Genomic DNA, 20,505 nt, shown 5'->3' with positions numbered 1-20,505 from the left:
CATCCCAGCCCCAGCAAGGCTTCTAGAGTGGAAGTCAGAGTTATCTAACTTGTTCGCTGGGGTCCATCATTCTCGTCCCCTGACTATTCTTCAGCAGGATTCTTCTCCCAAGTATCCGGGCAGGATTTATCTTCCTATCAGCTTTTCTTCCATTCCAACAATTATAGGAAGTCCCCACCCTGAGCACATTCCATACATGTTTTCCCACTGGAATTCCTAGGCTCTGTAGATTCAGCCACTTATGCAGTAGAATAAATAGATAATAACTGTAAAAAGTGTATATGCTGTGGCTAAAAAGCACATCTCCTCTGAGACAGGTGGGATCGTTCAAAGCATATATATACTGTTCATCTTTGTGGAATTCTTATAAAACAGGTGTAAAGTTTTTAAAAAGATCAACTCTGGAAAGAAAATGTTACAAACTGAATGGTCTTTGTATTCTTCACAACTGAAGGAGCTGGAAAGCCTGTGCCATGAGAACCTGAGGGTTTTCATTATAAGTACAGTAAAGTGTTCCCAAGTAAATCTGTATAATATAGCATCTCACTTCTTCTGCCTGGCTTTTCCTTTCTGGTAGTTGGGAAGACAGTGTGGGTGATGAAAAATCCCAGGGTTTGGAATCAGACAAGCCGAGTCTCAAATTGCAGCTCTATCACCTCCCTACTAGCTATGAAGTCATACCCTGGTTACTCAGCTTTCTCATAAAATGAGGATTATGGTACAAATGCATATGAAGTACCTAGCACAGTCCCTGACGTACTCTTAAGTGCTCAACAAATGTTACCTCCTTCTCCCCTTATAACTCCAAACATGCTAGCGACGCACACACACACACATATCTACCTATGTATATATCTATTTATGTGATAAAATATTTTAATTTGTTCAATAAATAACTGTATGAGGTTCTGAGGACACACAAAAAATATATTACGGAATCTGTTCCCACAGAGCTGAGTCTGGTGGGGAAGTAAAGTCCAACATGATACGTGTCATGAAAGAAATAGTCTCAGGATACTAAGGAAGGAGCAGAGGCAGGGCTGGGATGAAGAGCTGGGCTGGGAGATCTGGAAAGGTTCCCCAGAGTATGGGGCCTATAAAAAGGCAGGCACATGTTCTGGGAAAAGGAAAGTATATGCTAGATGATCAGAGAAACTGTGGTAGGATGGCAAGAGAGGAGGCTAGTGGGATGGAACGGGTACAGACGTCAAGTGGGTCTTTTGTATGGAGCTAGGGAAGATAAGCTTTCTCATGGAAGTTACAGAGTGTCATTGAACAAGTTCAGGCAGGAGAGTGACACATCAGATTTGCATTTTAGAAAGCTCTTCCTGGGAACAGTGTTAAAAATGAATTGAAAGGGAGGTAGGCACAGAGAAGGGAGAACTATTTGAAATTGATTGTAGGGACCCAGGTGAGACAAGATGAAGGCCTGAATTAAGGCAGTGCCTGTGAGGGCTGAGAGAAAGACAGGCGTTCTGCATTCCATATTAGGAGATGGGGTCTTCAGGATTTAGAGACTGATCAGGTGTATGTGGATGGTGAATGAGCAGAAGAAGAGAATCGAGGATGAATACCAGGCTTCTGGCCTAAGGTGGATAGTGGGGACAGTCACTAAATGAGGTGATATAGGAGAAAGGACTAAAGGGGAAGATGAGTTCAATTTTGAATAAGTTGGACTGGAATTGAGTTTGGAGTACCGGTGAGTCATCTAGGGAGATCTGTCCAATAAACTTCAGGATTTCCAAGTGAGATCTATACCAGAGTCATAGATTAGAAGTCATCAGCTTATGGCCTATAACGATGCCCAAGGATGGATCCCTGAGATACACCGCTAGTTCTCGGGGGACTGCAGAAGAGGAACCTGTGAAGGAGAGTGGAAGGAGTAGCCTAGAGGTAGGAGGAGAACCAGGGTACGGTGGTATCATAGACACCAAAGGCAGGAGGGATCAAGAGTAGGGAGAGCCGACAGATTCGACTAGTGCAAAGAGGCCGATTAAGACCAAAATAGGAAAATATCCATTGGGTTTAACAATATAGGGCAGTTACAGAAAAATAGTGAGAAAAGTCAGACTGCAGGGACAAAGTGGACACATCAAATCCAGTTCATGCTTTCAAGAGCTTTGATGTAAACGGAAAGAGAGAAGACAAGAGCAAATGGCAAGAGGTGCAGTGAAGCTTTGCTTTGTTTTGTTTTGGTTTGAAGATGGTAGGGACTTGAGCACTGTTACATCTAGAGAGAAAAGAGCCAGTAGAGAGGAAGAAGAGGAAGATTAGAAGAGAATGGATATGACTAACAGTCCAACATCTTTTTTTTTTTTTTTTTTTTTTTTGCGGTACGCGGGCCTCTCACTGCTGTGGTCTCTCCCATTGCGGAGCACAGGCTCCAGACGCACAGGCTCAGCGGCCATGGCTCACGGGCCCAGCCGCTCCGCGACATGTGGGATCCTCTCGGACCGGGGCACGAACCCGCGTCCCCTGCATCGGCAGGTGGACTCTCAACCACTGCGCCACCAAGGAAGCCCAGTCCAACAACTTGAGTGAACTTATACCACCTCCTGATTGGAATGCTCCTTTGTGGTATCTGTCCCAGATCAACACCTGCTAATCATTCACCAACCAACTTAACTGCCACTTTCTCAGTGACTTACCTTATTTTCTTAGTCATCCCACCTGTTTAACATCCATCATCAATGCCACACGATACCTTCTGAGAAGGCAAAGACTGAATGTCTTGTTCGCAGCACTAGCACAGTGCTTGGCACAGAAACAGTACTCAAATACTGAATCCGTGTAGCTGCCCTCCTGGTCAGGACCAGCCTGTGTATTAATAAAGTCCAGTTTAAATACAATAGGCTACCAATTCTCACTTCTCAAATGGTTTTCTACCACCTTTATTTGGCAATTCTGGGCTGGGTTAGTTTAGGACTACTTGATAGAACTGTGAAGCATATGGATCCTGTGAAGGCAGAAAAGTTGAGAGGTATTTCCCTGGTGGAATGCACCTTGCGTTTTTCCTCTCCATCTTACTTCCTTAGCTATGACTCAGCCAAAGCAGGGGCTACAGCTACTTGAGTCTTTTTGTATCTCATTCTAGAGAATTCTCTGTGATTAATAGGCAAGGTTATAAAGCTTTCTGGGGACTGGATTATTTGTAGTAGAATGGTATTTGTCACTATTTCCCAGCTTTTGGGGGGTAAGGATATATTTAGAAAGTGGATTCTCAAAGGAGATATGCCCCTATCACACTGATGTTTCTGGAGAGAACATGCTATTTATCAACGCTACCCCGGTGCTTCCAACAAGGCCTGGCACATAGCGCTCGGTTCAACAAATGCTTGATGAAAAATGAGCAAGCGACTCTTCAATGGAGTTGAAACTGATGCTGTAAGGGGCTCACTTACTCTGGGATGCACTTGTATCAGGTTACCTAATCCTGCTTTCAGTTCTGGGCAGGAGCCACCCCTCCCACACAGCCACACCTGGCACGTCAGCTGCCGAAGTCTGGGGTTGGGGGTGCGTTGGTAGCCCCCTCATCATCCTCCACCTTTCTTCTTCTAAAGTCGGTATTTCTGGGGTAATATCAGAAAGGAATGCTCCTCATGATGTGTTTGGCTGGGGGTAGAAGCAAGTTACAAACTAAACCTTGTGATGCAGTGTTCTCATTATACTTCTGGCTCTTCCTTACAGGCCTTGTACTTGGAGCACTGAGCACTTACTCAGATTGCTTCAAAATGCCAAACCTTAATGGTTTTGAATGTCACTAATGCTAATCCAGATACGGGTGAGAGGCAGATGGTGGGAATGGTGACTGTGGGATCCAGAGCGAACACCGCCCTCCCAGGAGAGGTAATTTAGAAGCACTGACAGTTTCTAACTGTTGGCCAATTCAGCACTGCGAAGGGCGCACTTTGTCGTCCTTGGATGGCAGATTGCTCGAAGCCCAGCCCCATTTAGATAGTCAAGCCCTCTGGCAGTCCCTTCACACGGAAGGTTAGAGTCTCAGTGGCAGAAAATCCAAGTGCCAGGTTTCTTTCCACCTTCTGCGTGCCGGCCCCATCCCCCGCAACATCACACCACCATCCTAGCAATGGTGACCCATGGGTGCCCAGACTCTTACCTCCCAGTTTTCTGCCTCTCGTGATTGCAACAGGAAACCAGAGTCTCCCAAGTAATCATTTGACTCTCAGCTGAATGTCACCCACCCACCCAGGGGACAGAGAGATCAGAGATTCAAGGGAGAGACGTGGGCTGTGGAAGGACATGGCCAGGTCTGCGGTCCCTGAGTGAGGAATCAGTAGGTTCAGTCCTCTTTTCTGCCTGGTCTCTTGGGAAAGAGTTGCCTACGATTTTCCGAACTTTCTTAGTAGCTTTCTAGCTGATATTTATTTCTTGCTGACTCAACAAATGTGCTGGGCACTGTTTCGTGCTTTATTAAGCATTATCTCATCACAACTCTAGAAATTATTATCCTCGCTTGATTGACTAGGAAACTAATGATTAGAGAGAGAGGAAAAGTAATTTGTCCAAAGTCAATAGCAGTAAGTTGTAGAGCCAGGATTTGAACCCAGCTCTCCTTGAGACATAGTAGGTGCTCAGTCCCTACTCGGCACGTGAGTAGTGTGAAGTAGCAAGGCCAGAGCTCTTACCCACTCGACAGCTCTATTCTCTTTCAGCATTTCAGTCTGTACCTCCTTCTTAACCATACGCTTTCAAATGTATCCAGGTAAGACCTGGGAGAAATATTGTAGTCAAGCAGGGCCTTGGAGAGAAGGGTCAGGTAGGATGTGGAAAGGAGATGAGAAAGAATTCAAAATCTATCTTTATCATTGCCCACCCTTTCAAAAACAAAAACCAAATCTAGGGTGGAGAATATAGATGAGACCAGAGAAGAACCGGGCAACAAACCCCTGTAGCTCCTTGCCAGCCCTGTTCAGAGCTGCCAGGCTAATGTTCAGTGATGGTCTTTACTCTGGGTAACATGATGGCAGGAACTCCTGGGTTCCTGTGTGCGCAAATCACTCACACAATTGACTCATTCTTTATTCTCCATTGATGACCTATGAACAAAGTGCTGCACGGGGGAAAAAGATGCGTAAGACACAGGCCCTCTCCTCCCGGAGTTTACAATGCAGGAGCTGGACACAGGTTTAGATTCTTTCTTAACCTCCCACAAAGAGATGTCCTTCAGTGTGCAAAATGTATCTGCAGTGCCGAAAAAAAATGGAATTCTTGCAGCATGAGGTTGATCGCAATGACCTCTAAACCTGTCATCTTCATCTCTAAGTGTCTGTAATCCCATGAATCCTACAGCTTAACCTCTGAAGAAGAAAGTGCTTAGGTCATTACAGTTTTCCAATAAAAGCACAGCTACTATTAGCATCAGATTTTTCAGAACAGCCCTGGTTTTGAATATCCTGTCATAAATAAATGTAGTCAGAAGACTACATTTAATAGTTGGTGTCTCTTTAAGCATATGTATTTGTGCATCGAGAGACTAAATCCCTGTCCTTTGACTAGTAACCTGAGGCACTGCTTCCTGGAGCCTGTGGCATTGGCAGTTCTCTCACCTTTGCTTCCCTGGCTGTGTGGCCAGGAACCCCTCGGGGGCTGCTGGTGCGTGCTCTGTGTGTCCATGTGTTGATAGCACTTCCCCTCGGACTGCAGCTGCCGGATGCTTCAGCATGCCTTTATATTATAGTAGCCTTTGCCCATGTGGTTGCAGCGAATCCAGTTTAATTCAGATCAGCAAACGTTATCAGGCACATGTGCTAGGCACTGCAAGGACTATAGAAACAAAGGACACTGTCAGAGCTACTCAAGTAACTGTGATGACAAAGATGGTTAAAAGGGGATGAAAGAGGTCTAAACAAAGGCATGTGTGAGAAGAGGATAGAAAGAAGAGGAAAACTGCCTGAGGAGAGGTGGAAGGCTGGAGTGATGGAGAGTGAGGCCAGTGGGACCTCGAGGATACGGTGCAGTGAGCACGCCAGGTAGAGGTGATGGTAAGAGCAAGAGGGGAAAGGAGCTGAATGGGGGTGGGGGAGTGTGAGACCAGTTTGGAGATTCAGGAAGGGATGGTGCTTCTGTTCTTCTTATCAGGACAGTGCAGAGCATGCGTGCGCGTGCGCGCGCGTATGTGTGTGTCTGTGTGTGTCTTCAGAAGCAGCAGTGGGAATAACTCAGTTAAAAATTCAGGACTGGCAACAGAGTTGGGAACGAGGGTTGAATTATAGATATCTTTTCTGAGGAAAGAAGATTAAAGGAGAGGTTTTCTTTTCTGTTTTGTTTTTCTTTCTGGCTGTTCGTTTTAAGTAGGTCATGGGAACCTCTGGTGGTTGGAAATTGTTGGGTGAGGGGGAGTCAGGCTGGAACAGGCCATCCTGGAGCTCTCTTCTCCCAGCTCCCTTTCCTTTGCTCCTTGCATGTGATTTAAGGGGCACACTGCCATTTGGCCCCGTTAATCTTACATGTATTTTCCTGTAACAATAAATCCCAGAAGTGTTTATAACTGATGAGCACAAATAAGCTGGAGACTAATTATTCTCTTCACTTTCTTCCTTTTTGTCGCAGAGCCCACGTTTCCTTCCAGGATCTGCTCGTCAGCACCTTTACTCTATTTCCTATTCACCTGCCCCTTCCTTATGCTCATCCTTCTGTTCATTTCCCTCCTCTGCCTGTACTGCAAGGCCAGGAAGTTGTCAACTCTGAGCCTAAGCATACAGAAAGAAAAGGCCCTCTGGGTGGACCTGAAAAGGGCTGGAAGCAGGACCACACACAGATTGGAAGAGGACGGTGAAGACAGTTGAATCCCGAGAGGCGCCTGCAGCCCTGTGGAAAGAGTGCGGACTTTGAAACTGGACTGACCAGGAGAGGAGTGCCCCCTGCCTCTGTCCTCCTCTGAGTCTGCGGCCTGGGGCGAGGTACCTAGGACTCAGAGGGAACATTTATTGAGCGCGTATGTGGTGCCAGAAACCGTTAAGTGTTTCTTCACGTGTCACCTCATCTACCCATTGCATCCCCCACAGGAGCTAGGTGACTCTGTTACACCGTCTTCCGCTTGCCACACCTCACGGGGCTTAGGTTCTGCATCCATAGATCTGTAAGGAGAGGAGTACCTCCCTCACACAGCTGCTGGGGATTAAATGAGATCCCATGGCAGAGCCCAGGGCGATGCTTCCCTCTCTTATGTCACTGATTCCCTGGACAACACTCAGTGGTCCTGCCACACTGGCTCCAGGTAATCTTTTGCCTCCAGATAAGACACGTAGGAAAGGACCTGATGCCAGCAAGGAAAAGGGGTTGGGACTATGCCCTTCATTCACATCAAATCTGCCTCCCAATCAGACTGTGGCTTCCTTCAAGGCAGAAATCCCATTTTCTCCTCCACTCCATCTCCATCCCATCTATAAATGCCACTGACGAGCAAGCTCTGCATAGTAGGTGCTTAACCAGTATTGGTTCTTTAGTGAAAGGATAAGGTGTTTTGTAGCCTGACTTTCTTTCCTTTTTTTTTTCTTTCTTTTCTCCATAAGACTTATTAAGTCATTGCTAAGGAAAAACTTTTTTTTTTTTTTTTTTTTGCAGTACGCGGGCCTCTCACTGCTGTGGCCTCTCCTGTTGCGGAGCACAGGCTCTGGATGCGCAGGCTCAGCGGCCATGGCTCACGGGCCCAGCCACTCCGTGGCATGTGGGATCTTCCCGGACCGGGGCACAAACTCGTGTCCCCCGCATCGGCAGGCGAACTCTCAACCACTGCACCACCAGGGAAGCCCAGGAAAAACTTTTTAAAAAAATTTTGCAACAGTGCTCCAGTCAGCTCCCCAAGGCCTCATATCTCCCTTTCCTCCCCACACCCAAAGTTCCATCTGGCTCCTGGCTCTTCTTAGCCAAGGCCTTATTTTCCTTGACCTGACAGCACCGGGTAGCAGGAAAGGTGGCTGTGTCAGTTATCTGAGGGCAGAGGAGTTAACAGTGCCACTATCCCGTCCTGCTCCGGCAGGGGCTAGGAGTTCAGGGGGAATAGTAATCTCAGCATCCTCTATTCTCAGCCAGGAAAAGTCAGGAGGAGGGGGATGGGGAGTGTCATGACTGAAGGCTTCCAACCACTGTCCCCTAGGAGATAACAACTGTCCCCACTGGGCCTGGGGTCCCCTCACCTTTGTTTCAAAAGCAGCTTAGACCCTGTTGTAGCCAGAATTGGAAATCAATCAGTGCCACCTAACAGACTTGAGAAAACACATCTATTTATTATCTATGTGACCAACAGGGTTGCTTTAACACTCATTAATTTGCATTTCCAAGGCTAGCAATTTATTTTTAGTTATTTTATCAGGCACACACGTCCTCTCCAAACGTAATTAGTTCCTTTGCAAGGGGATTTTTGGTGGCTATGAGAACTCCCACTGCAGGCCTATGGGTTCCTTGATTTCATCTCCCTTTGTAGCCTCATTTGAAATACTCCAAATGTTTTTTTAAACAGGTCAGAGCATTTATTTCTTCTCTCTCAGGTAAGGGAGCAAATTTTTCCAAAAGCAAAGCTAATGTTAAGATTTCTTAACATTGAAGTGTGATGCTCCCCCCACCCCCGCCGTTATTTCCAGAAACCCGTATTTTAATTGAATATTGAAAGGAAAGAGAATGGGATTGAGCACCATCAGAGAATCAGAATAGATCCTGGTGCTGCCCCCATTTCAGGTACTCTTACCCCCAACCACTGTTCTCCCTCCTTGCCTGGATACTGCCTTTCAGCTCTCAGCTCAAACACCAGTTTGTCACATTTGAATTCAGCACAGAGACTGCACAGACCAGACACTCAAATATCCGACTGCCCCACCCAGAGCAGAGCATGGGAATGATTACTGCCCAGTGAGCACCTCCTGGGTGTCGAGCACTGGGATAGGTGCGTGGGATCCAGTGGTGACTCAAGCAGACTCCACCCTGCTCCCCTGGGACTATCACCTAGTTTTTTCTGGATGCTCTGTTTTCATTAATGGGAACTAGATAGAGCACGTTGGATCTTCTAGGAAGTCACACCACACCATTTGGCTTATAGTAGTTTTCAGGTAACTGAAACCCCAGCGTCTTCTTTCTACCTTTCTGAACTTCTTTAGAATAAAATTTGTTTTCATCCAATTCAGCAGGCATTTTTTACGTGAAACCTCTTCTGTCTCCAGTTATGCCCTTGGTCATTTTAGTTTTTCAGTCTTAACAGAGAAGTTTACTTTTACTCATTGATTTCAGCTTTTCTATTCTATGTCACCACCTGGTTTTATTTTCAGCTTCTTGTGTTAGTAAATCCTCCCTGGCAACAGGACAAACCTCTGTCTCAGGAGTTGGCTACCTGTAGCCCACAGGCCAAATGTGGCCCACTACCTGTTTTTTAAAATGCAATTTGTTGGAATACAGGCACTCCCGTTTGTCTAGATATTATCTATGGCTCCTGTCATGATATAATGGCTGAGTTGAGTAGTTGTCACGATAGACTCTATGACCTGCAAAACCTAAAATGTTTACTATCTGGCCCTTCATGGAAAAAGTTTGCCACTCCCTGCTCTCTTTCAGTGGCTAATGTTCTGTCAGTTTTAGCCATGAATTATGTTCCTGGGAAACTTGATTTGAGGTGTTACATCTGTATCTGTTGCATATCTGAGGACTTTAATAAATAATCTTAGGCTCTCCGGATTGGTGTCTAGTCCAAGCAGTTCTGACGCATGAATCCTCTGTACCACACTCCCACTAACGATGAGAAACTCATCACCCCGAGGCATTCCACACCATCAGGGTGAGTTGCAGGACAATATGACACAAAGAGGAGTAAGGCATGACTACACTCCTTTCATTATTTTCAGTCTATTGAGGTACATGGATAGGAACAACTGATTTATGGCAGGTGAATGCAGTTGCTAGAAAGTCATGTGCCATAATAGTTTCTCACAATGGTACAGGAGTTGTTATTCATCCCAGAGTTTCACGGCATCTCCATGCAAAAGGGGCTGGTATTCCCTTCCTGCAGGTAAGAAATTGAAGCTCAGAGAGGTTGGGTTTATCCAGGATCACTCCACCATGTGCAAAAGAGTAAGAGCTCAAAATTAGGCCCCCTGACAAAAAGTTCTGGACTCTTTCCACAATCAACACTGTGCTCAATACATTGATATCAGAAAAATCTGGTGATCATAGTATCCACCTCATATGAGGATCAAATCAGATACTTACATGAAGATAAGTTTTAAACCATTTCAAGTCATAAATGAAAGTAGGCATAACCCAAGTTTTTCCAGGTCTTACCCGTCCATGCACATGAATGGAATTGAATCAACAATAATAATCCAAGTTCTACATACTTTTGCCCCAGAGTCTTGGCCATCTATAAAGGGTTCTTCAAGCATTTCTAGGGCTTCCCTTGGATTCTGGGAATTCATATGAGTTCACAAACAAGTCCCCTCCCACAGGGCTTCCTGCTGTTCTGTTCAAATCTATGAGATCCCACTGCAGCAAGGATGCTGGAGCATGTGAGATGCCAAAGCTAGACGGTGGTAAGCAAGGAAGAGTGCCTAACCCTCAGTTTGTCTTTGCATGACACTCTGTTTGGATTGCAAGCAGGTCCAAGATTGTTTGTGCCCCCATGTCTCTAAAGATTTTCTTGTGAAAACAGTTCCTTTTAGCTTTCGTTTAACATCTCCTTTCTCCATAGGGTCTAGACACCAGCCTGTCTGGAACCAGTCTGCGAGACAGGCTTCACGCTATGCTCTCCATTTCTTATTCTCGGCTCCCAGGAACCTCTGAAACGTCTTCATCACAGGCCCCCTTTATCCTGCAACGTGAGTCATGCAAATTGTGCTTGTGGGAGGCTCCCCACTCATCAGACAGGTCCAGAGAAGTTGGCATTCCCAGTAGGCTCAGCTCAGACTTCTGTTACACTGGCTTTTAATTTTTATCCCCTAATGCAGTAAAGTTCTATGGGCAATGAGAGATCAGAGACAACTTCACAAAGGAGCTATCATTTGAACTTTAAAATGTCAAAAAATATTACGACAGCAGAAGTTGGAGTAAACAGTGGTCTGGGGGCAGAGTTAGCTTCAAGTAAAGCATAGTGTATAGAATAGCTTTGGTTTGATTTAAGTGTCAGATTTATGGAGGGGAGCAATGGGAGATAAACATGGAAACGTAGTTAGGGCAAACTCTAACTATGGTCGGGGAAGGGCAGGAAAAGAAATCATGAACATGGGTAAGAACTTGGACTTCATTTGGTGGACAGGGTGAGCCATTGGATGTTATCTAGTAGGGAAAGAACAGCTGTTCTTTAAGAGAATTGAAAAAGCAGCAGCTCAGGCGATGGATGAGGGTTGTGGGCGAGGGCTGTGGTAGAACCAAGGCGAAGCAGGATAGCCATCCTCAGCAATCTCTTCTACTTTCCCAAGTTGTATAATGGAGATAATACCAATTTTGTGAGGGTTTTGAGAACTGAACAAAATTATCGAAAAGTTTCTGGTATTATATCAAGCTCACAGAGGTAGCTAATGTATATCTGTTAAATAAGACACATGTTATCAGATTCTTCTTCTGTTTAAAGAATATTTGTGAACCGAATTTTCTACTTAAAAGTGTAGGGATAAGACAGAGTTACATTGTTCATTATTTTTGTTTGTTTTTTGCGGTGCACGGGCCTCTCACTGTTGTGGCCTCTCCCGTTGCAAAGCACAGGCTCCAGACGCGCAGGCTCAGCGGCCATGGCTCACGGGCCCAGCCGCTCTGCAGCATGTGGGATCTTCCCGGACCGGGGCACGAACCCGCGTCCCCTGCATCGGCAGGCGGACTCTCAACCACTGCGCCACCAGGGAAGCGCACATTGTTTATTATTTTAACTGGCTTTCTATTTACTTTATCTTTTTGATATTTGCATTTATGTTTAATTTACTTGTTAGAAATTTGGAGTTTCTACCATGTCATCTCTGAATCCAAGGCTCCTTCTGCACCAGTTCTGACTGCCTAATAGAGATGTTTTGACTAGAAGCATATTTATCACATTGAACAATTTGCTGAGATGGAGGACCACATTGGATAAGGAATTATTAATAAGTTCATACATTGTAAATAACCAGCAAATGAAAACTCAAGTTCATTACATCAGGATGGCTGAAATTGAAAAGACTGACAATATCAAATGCTCGTAAGAATTTGGAGGAACTGGAATTCAATACACTACTGATGGGAGTGTAAATCTGTTCAACTATTTTGTCAAATAGTTTGGTAGTTTCTAATTAAATTAAACATACATTCACCCTATGACCTAGCAATTCCATTCCTTTCATTTACCCAAGAGAAATGAATGCCTATGTGTACCAAAAGACATACACAAGAATATTTATAGCTCTATTCATCATTGCTAAAAACTGGAAACAAACCCATTGTCCATCAGTAGTCGAATGGATTGGTTATAGTTTATATATACCACAGAATACTGCACATTAAAAAAAAAAAATGAACAGGGCTCCCCTTGTGGCACAGTGGTTAAGAATCACCTGCCAATGCAGGGCACACGGGTTCGAGCCCTGGTCCGGGAAGATCACACATGCCGCAGAGCAACTAAGCCCATGAGCCACAACTACTGAGCCTGAGCTATAGAGCCCATGAGCCACAACTACAGGAGCCCACGCACCTAGAGCCCATGCTCCACAACAAGAGAAGCCACCGCAATGAGAAGCCCGCGCACTGCAACAAAGAATAGGCCCGGCTCGCCGCAACTAGAGAGAGCCCGCGCGCAACAACAAAGACCCAACTCAGCCAAAAATAAATAAATAAATAAATAAATTAATTAATTAATTTTTTAAAAATGAACGAACTACCAACTTACACGACAATATGGAAGAATCTCACAGCATTGTTGAGTGAAAGAATCCAGACACAAGAGGGTATGTAGTCCAAGAATGAGCAAATGAATCCGTGGTGACAGAAGTCAGAATAATGATTTCCTCTGGCAAGGGGAGTGTTGACTGTGAGGTAGCATGCAGGACACTTCTGAAGCAACTGAAATGTTTTTTATCTTTATCCAGGGGGTAGTTTCCTGAGTGCATGCATATGTAAAAAGTCACTGAGCTGTCTTAAGATTGAGTACTTTACTGTACGTAAATAACTGAACTTAATAATATATAGTTTAATACATATCAATATAAATATTATAATAATACATAACAATAGTTTACTATATGTAAATAACTTAAACCCGAGTGTTTAAAAAGGCATCTTTTGGGACTTCCCTGGCAGTCCAGTAATTAACACTCTATGCTACCAATGCAGGAGGCCCGGGTTTGATCCCTGGTCAGGGAACTAGATCCCACATGCCGCAACTAAGAGCCTGCATGCCGCAGTTAAGAAGGATCCTGCGTGCGGCAACTAAGACCCAGCGCAGCCAGATGAATATTAAACAAATAAAAAAGTAAATTAAAAAATATCTTTCTTTCAAAAAGTATTTGAGAACCAACTAGATGACCAACACAGAAAAAGGGATTGTAATATGAAAGAGAAATAGTTTTTTTTATTCCATAAGCATTTTTCTGATATCTAACGTGTACCAAGACATACACTAGGAGCCAGGCATGCAGAAATAACTGACATCATCCATTTCCACAAAGAGGAAAGGGGAAGGAGATTACTGAGTTATGAGGACTGACTCTTTATGACAAACCTGTGAAGAAACCGAGATTAAACCACAAACCAGGAAAAAGCAGTTAAAGTGTCATGCCTAAGGTCACCTAGCATTAAGGGGCAGGGCGTGTGCATGGACTCCAAAAGCAACGCTCTGTCACAGTATGCTTCCTCTAGCTGTAGAGATTCTGCCATCTCATCATGAGCAAAGATCTGTACACGTACAAGGTAATGAGAGGGTCACCGGGACAGAAAACAATGACAGGTGCTTGTTTTGTCACACGCTCTCTAACTGCTGGTTGGCTCTAGAAAGGGGAGATGAATTTGGATTGGAGGAGCACTCCTCCAATCCAAATTCATTCAACCTTTGCACTCTTTGCCCTGGTTCCCACAGATTTCCATTCAGCTCAGCACATGTTGATTGAATGGCTACTCTGTGCTCCCTTATGATGCTGTTCAAATAGACACACGAGAGCATGTTTTGTTATAGTCTCCCATGACTAAAGGCAGATGTTATGAGTTCTTCAGTCTGTCTTTAGGGAATCTTTGTATTGTTTAATGGTCTGTCCAACAGCAGCCACTTGTACCACCTACTGGCAGCAGGAAATTTTTGAAGATTCTTCCGTTCTCAATACCCAAGATAGGACCAGCCCAATAAAAGGACCCAAGTGTTAGAATGGCCTTTCTTCCCCATGTGTGGGCCAAATATCTTCTAGCCCTAAAATTGACAAATAGGGCTGCTTGTGCAAAAAGCATCACTATTGAAGCAAAAAACTGAGCATGTTACAGGAGTCTGAAGCGGTTGTGGGCTGGCCTTAGCTTCCAGATTGAGTAAGGGCTACTGGCTCTGTGTAGTGTCAGCTCCTAACACATACATCTAAATTCCTCGCTTGAAACCTTTTTCTTTTTTAAAATTTTCTTTTTATTTAAAAAATTTTCTTGAAGTATAGTTGATTTACAGTGTTGTGTTAATTTCTGCTGTACAGGAAAGTGATTCAGTTATACACAAATATATTCTTTTTCATATTCTTTTCCATTATGGTTTATCACAGGATACTAAATACAGTTCCCTGTGCTATACAGCAGGACCTTGTTGTTTATCCATTCTCTTTATACTAGTTTGCATCTGCTAATCCCAACCTCCCAATCCATCCCTCCCCCCTCCCCCTCCTCCTCCCCCTTGGCAACCACAAGTCTGTTGTCTATGTCTGTGAGTCTGTGAAACCTTTTTCTTGATTGAAGGAAGGTATTCAGTGTGGCATGAAGTATGAATCATTCAAATGCAGTAAACCAGGAGACTTCCCACCTGGCAACAGAGGGCTAGATGGTAACTGTGATGTTTAGTAACCCTTCCACACAAAAGAAATAGTCAACATATAAATCCTCCTAAGAAGTAAGCTGCAGCAAGGCTGCTAAGTACTCCCTCTTAGGGTCTTCCAGTTTGACTTTTTGGTCGTTTTCGGGGGCATGCCCAATGAATACTTAATTTAATAGTCAGGAATGTGAGATCTGGATTTAGATGCCTAGGGTCAAATCTTGATGACATCACTCACTGGCTGTGAAATCCCTGGCAGTTAATCTCTTTGCCTCATTTTCCTCATCCATAACTATAGAGGGAATAGCCATTCCTTCACATTTTTTGTAAGGATTAAATGAGATATGTGAGTAAAGAAATTAAAAGTCATAAATGTTAGACATCATCCTTATCATCATCAACAAACTGGCTATTTTAATCCTTTTTACTCCTGAAAAGGAAACCAGTTACCTGCATTTAAACTCCTAATTTTTAACGCAATAGCAGAGAGACAGGGTATGGAAATGAAATGCAAGCATGGGCTTTGCCACAGAATAGGATCATTGCTTGGGTCCACAGTGCAAGAGGCTAATTTAGGGAAAGGTAAGTGTAAAGTTTCAGGAAAGAGTCAGGATATCAAGGTAACATGGACAGGGGAACGTTTAGATAAAATTGTCTGAGTGCTTTACAGTTAAGTGAGAGGGCTGTGTAGTTTAATCCAGGAGTTCCAAGGGAAGATATATAAATATATAGGAATTAATGGAAAATGAAGTAAGCAGAGACTCCTATCCTGAGGTACTTTATACCTGTATTAATTAGCTAATTCAATTTACATGTAGATTTGAGTGCAAATGGCACATTTGGGAAACAAATGTTATGGCAGATAACAAATAATTAGCTTGAGAATTTGTATTAGTCTGCTCGGCTGCCATAACAAAATACCATAAACTGGGTGGCTTAAATAATGGAAATTTATTTTCTCATAGACTGGAGACTGGGAAGTCCCAGATCAAGATGCCAGCTCACTGGCTAGGGTCCTCTTCCCGGGTTGTAGACTGCCAACTTCTCACTGTGTCCTCACATGACAGAGAGAGACAGAGATAGAGATATACATATAGAGGGAGAGAGAGGGAGAAAGGGAGGGAGGGAGGGAGGGAGAGGGAGACGGGGAGGGAGAGGGAAGGAGGGCGCCTCTCTGGTGTCTCTTCTTATAAGGACACTAATGCCATCATGAGGGCCCCAACCTCACAACCTCATCTAAACCTAATTATCTCCCAATGGCCCTGCTTCCACATACCATCACCTTGGGGAGTAGGCTTCATCATATGAACTTGGGGGTACACAATTCTGTCCACAGCAGAATTGACAGTGTAATGAATGAATTGGACTGTGGTTTTCCCTGTACTTGTGCCCTTCATGACTGTTTACATGGGTCAGATGGAGTAAGTTATTTGAGTGCTACATGTTTGGTATATTCTGTTGTACGTGCACACACATGGGTAGTGTGTACAACTTAAAAGCAAAACCATTCAAGCATGCAGAATTTCCCCACCTACCACTTAGCCATGCTTCAGCTCTTCCATCAGATATAGGTGATTACTAAAGTGGCAGGAATTGTGTCATCAAGAAAAAAGTTTCAGGATGAAAAGGGATTGCTTATTGCAGAGCTCTGAGTGAGAATACAAAGAACCTGTAAGATTCTCTTTCATAGCCAATCATTAATGTTGTGTTTGTCTCTTCTGGACCAAAGGAGAAGTGTTGAGGGTTTGGGGGGGGTGGGGTAGTGGGGAAAACAGGAGAAAAAGAGGAATGGGAGAGAAGAAATGGTCAATTAGCATGTAAGAGTGAGAAAGCAGAAACTGAAGCCACAAACTACAGAAAGAAGATTCTCACAGCCCCGGCCCCACCCAAGCTCTTCTCTTTTTTTTTCTTTGCGGTACGCGGGCCTCTCACTGTTGTGGCCTCTCCCTTTGCGGAGCACAGGCTCCAGACACGCAGGCCCAGCAGCCATGGCTCACGGGCCCAGCTGCTCCGTGGCATGTGGGATCTTCCCGGACCGGGGCACAAACCCGCATCCCCTGCATCGGCAGGCAGATTCTCAACCACTGCGCCACCAGGGAAGCCCTCAGGCTCTTCTCTTGGGCTTAGGTGGGTCTCTCTGATGCCCTGCACCAGGTGCCAGTGGCTTCTGAAGGAAGAAGACCACAAGCTTTCAGGAAGAAACCCTTCAGATGCCAGGAGAGGCAGCAGCCCCACAGCACTGGGGCAAGGCTCGTCGTCTCTCTGGAACAGTAGAGAGCAAGTTTTGTCTACTGTGTGTGGAAACAGGTCTGTCAACTTCTGCTCAGAGTAAGGTGGAAGTAAGTCCAGGAAAGAGAGGGTGAGAGAGTACTAAAGAAGAACTGAAGACCTAGGAAGAGCTAGATCTTTTGAAGGGGATGTCCTGGGCTGCCCAGGAAGGCTGCCTCAGATCTTCATCAAAAGAATTATTAACTCTTCTTCTCATCGTTGGACTGTAGCAAATCCTTCTCTTAGAAACTTCCTAGGCTTCATCCAAATGCGTGTAAACCTTGAGAGAGGACCAAGAGGGAGAAGAAGGGCATGGCAGATTAGATAAGATGTGAGAGGTGACAGGTGCTGTGAGGCAAATCAATGAGACAGGAGGTGATGTGACTGAATGGGAGCCTTCATCCTAAAGAACTACATCCCCCTGAGGCTTCTAGGCTGCAAACTGTGCTGCTTACCAAGAAAAAACATCACCCAGATTCACCTCACTTCCTTTTCTGCCATGCTTTGCAGGCTGGGACGTCAAGGGACAGCTATAGAGAGAGCATGCATGACCTGCAGTGAGGCATTTGAGCAAAAAGGAGCAACGTGGCATTAATGAGACTCCATGTGTGACTGAATGACAATGCCCAAAGCGCGATGACCAAGGTGCCATGTTTACCTGGAAGAGAGCTCTCTGGGTTGTGCTAATGTGTCTGCCTTGTTCAGCACTTTTACTGGCAACTTGGATGAAGTCAAAGTGGGCAAGCTTGTCAAGTGTTCAGTTGACACAGAGCCAGGAGATAGCACTAATAAGTCAGCTGACAGGAACAAGATACAAAGAGATCTAGACAGGTTAGAATGACGGATCAAAACTAACAAGATGGAAGATAGAAGCTATAGTTAAGTTCAAGCAATTAGATGCACCAGGTAAGGGAGACGAGTTCGTGCATGAGTAATGAAAGCAGTGGTTTTGGTTGATTGCACTCTTGATATAAATTACATATATTTACATATATTATATATTACATATACATGTATTACAAATTACGTATATTACATATTCCATATATTCCATATATTTACGTATCCCAAATTACATATTATGTAGCGTAACATTTGTTAGAAAAGAGAGAGAAAAAATTTTTATATTGCATACATAAATTGGTCATATCCAAAAAAAAAAAAAAGGAGATAATTATCTCACAGTATTCTTCATACTGAATTCTATTTGAGATGACTCAAATTAAGCAAACATTCATTGAAAAATGCCCGCGATGGGGTCTGGCGAGGAGAGAAGTAATTGAAGCAGTTGGAGCAGTTTCTCTGAAGAATTTGAGAATATGTGTAGAGTGTGGGGAGGATGAGATAGTCATATTCAAATATTTGAAAGTGACATTGAAAAGAACTAAGTGTCTTATGTGTAACTCCAGATGACCCATAAAGGGAAGTTTCAGACAGAAAGATAGATTTCTGCTCAATATACATTAGAATTAATTGACATTTTGAGATACCCAAATAGAGAATTTGCTGTGACAGGAATTTTCTAACTTAGACCCATTAGGGCTGATGTGGAGTGGTTTGAGAGGACACACGAGGTGAATTTAGGGTCTCTTCCACTCTATGGTTCAATTTATTTCACTTAAAATGTATGTATTGAATTTCTACGCACCGTGTATATAGTGAGTGGTGAGCAAAACATAAGCTGCTCTCTTGGCACCTACATATATAATCGATGGAGGAGACAATCAACGGGGTAAGCGACAACTTACTATAAACTCAATGCTCTGTAGAAAGCAAACAGGTGCTGAGATAGAGAAAGATTAGGAAGGCCCTCCATAGATAAAATGGTCAGGGAAAGTCTCACTGAAGGGATACTTAAGTGAGACCTAAAGGGTGAGGGGATAGGCTTTTTAAAGAACTAGGAGAAACACTCCCAGTAGAAAGCACAACATGAACAAAGGCCTCCTTGGTAAGACAAAGCTGGGCACACTGAGGAAGGGAGAGCAGGTCAGCGTAGCTGGAACACGGGAGGCGAGAAACGGGATGGCAGGGGTGAGAGGGAGAAATAGGCAGAGCCAGGTCACATGGCGCCCTGTGCGAACAAAATGAGGCTTTACACTTTTCTCCTAAGTTCAATGGAAAGCCACTAAAGAGTTTTAGGCAAGGAGAGACAGAATCTGATTCACGTTATAAAAAGGTTGATGAGTTCTTTAAGACTGTTTTAGTACTGAAAAATAGCAGAAAACAGAGGCTGTTCTGTTCCAGCACGTAGGTTAACTCAGAAGGGAAAGGTAGGGAGAACTAGCTAGAACTCTGCGAGAGTTTCCTCAGCTCTTAAGAGCCCAGCCTCTAGGGAGGCCCAAAACATCATGGTAGAGGGCTTTGAAGCACTGGGCAGTGTATTCGTTCTCAACTTGAGAACCTGGAATCTACCCTACTGTCATCTGTGGCCTTCCAGAAGAAACGCAACTCAGAGTGACTGCCAGAAAACAAGTATAGAGCCACAAGTGGCCTTGAGACTCTACGTGATCTAATTTCTCAAGAGGCAAGCGTCTTACAAAACAAGTGAGAAGTGTCCCTTCTTTCTAGTAATATTTGGAATTGGAGTTGAGGATAAGGTTAGAATTAAGCAAACTAGCTAGAATAGAGTTAAGGGAAAATAGATCTTGCTATAAAATTGAAATTCGATACCAGAAAGGAAATGGGATGAATTGAGAAAGCACAAGAAAGGATTAATTACAGGAAGGTCAGCATTAAATAGCTAGATTGAGAACTAAGCAAGTTTAAGAGGTGCTGTGGTGAGGTGTGGAGATGTGGGTCCTACAACTGATAGAATAATAATATTGCAGGCCATATAGAAAAATGGGGAAAAAGAGAAAAAAGCTACCAATAAGCCTTCCACCTTAATTGGCATTATTATTAATTTTGTGCATGTCTTCTGTTATTTTTCCCTTGCATCTGCTTTTAATATCTTTATTAGATTTTTGTTTAAGTCGTAAGAGCAATACATGTGAATTGCAGAAAATGAAACCTGCTCTGGTCTCCCAACCCAACCTCTCAGAGGTATACAAATGGAATATAGTCTTAAAAGTTAATAGTCTGTTAAAAGAAGTCAAAAGAAGATGAGATATATCTATACACACCTACACACACACACACACACACGCACAATGGAATACTACTCAGCCATAAAAAAGAATGAAATTTTGCCATCTGCAGCATCATAGATGGACTTGGAGGGTATTATGCTAAGTGAAATAAGTCAGAGAAAGGCAAACACTGCCTGATCTCACTTATATGGA

The 20,505-nt window shown here is 44.0% G+C and overlaps 1 protein-coding gene across 1 annotated transcript in view; it reads left to right on the top strand.

Annotated features, from left to right (window-relative positions):
• CD101 (CD101 molecule) overlaps positions 1-7,548 on the top strand; it is a 33,731-nt gene extending 26,183 nt beyond the window's left edge. The window contains exon 9 of the mRNA XM_029229121.1: positions 6,571-7,548. Coding sequence (XP_029084954.1) covers positions 6,571-6,806 — 236 coding nt within the window. The 3' untranslated portion in view covers positions 6,807-7,548. The remainder of the gene's footprint in view (positions 1-6,570) is intronic.
• The last annotated feature ends 12,957 nt before the right edge of the window (positions 7,549-20,505 follow it).

This window comes from Monodon monoceros, unplaced genomic scaffold, assembly GCF_005190385.1.
Source record: "Monodon monoceros isolate NGI ecotype Baffin Bay Population unplaced genomic scaffold, NGI_Narwhal_1 Super_Scaffold_18, whole genome shotgun sequence".
NCBI classification, from domain to species: Eukaryota; Metazoa; Chordata; class Mammalia; order Artiodactyla; family Monodontidae; genus Monodon; species Monodon monoceros.
Note: the sequence above shows the minus strand (reverse complement) of the source record. Positions and strands in the feature narration are given on the sequence as shown.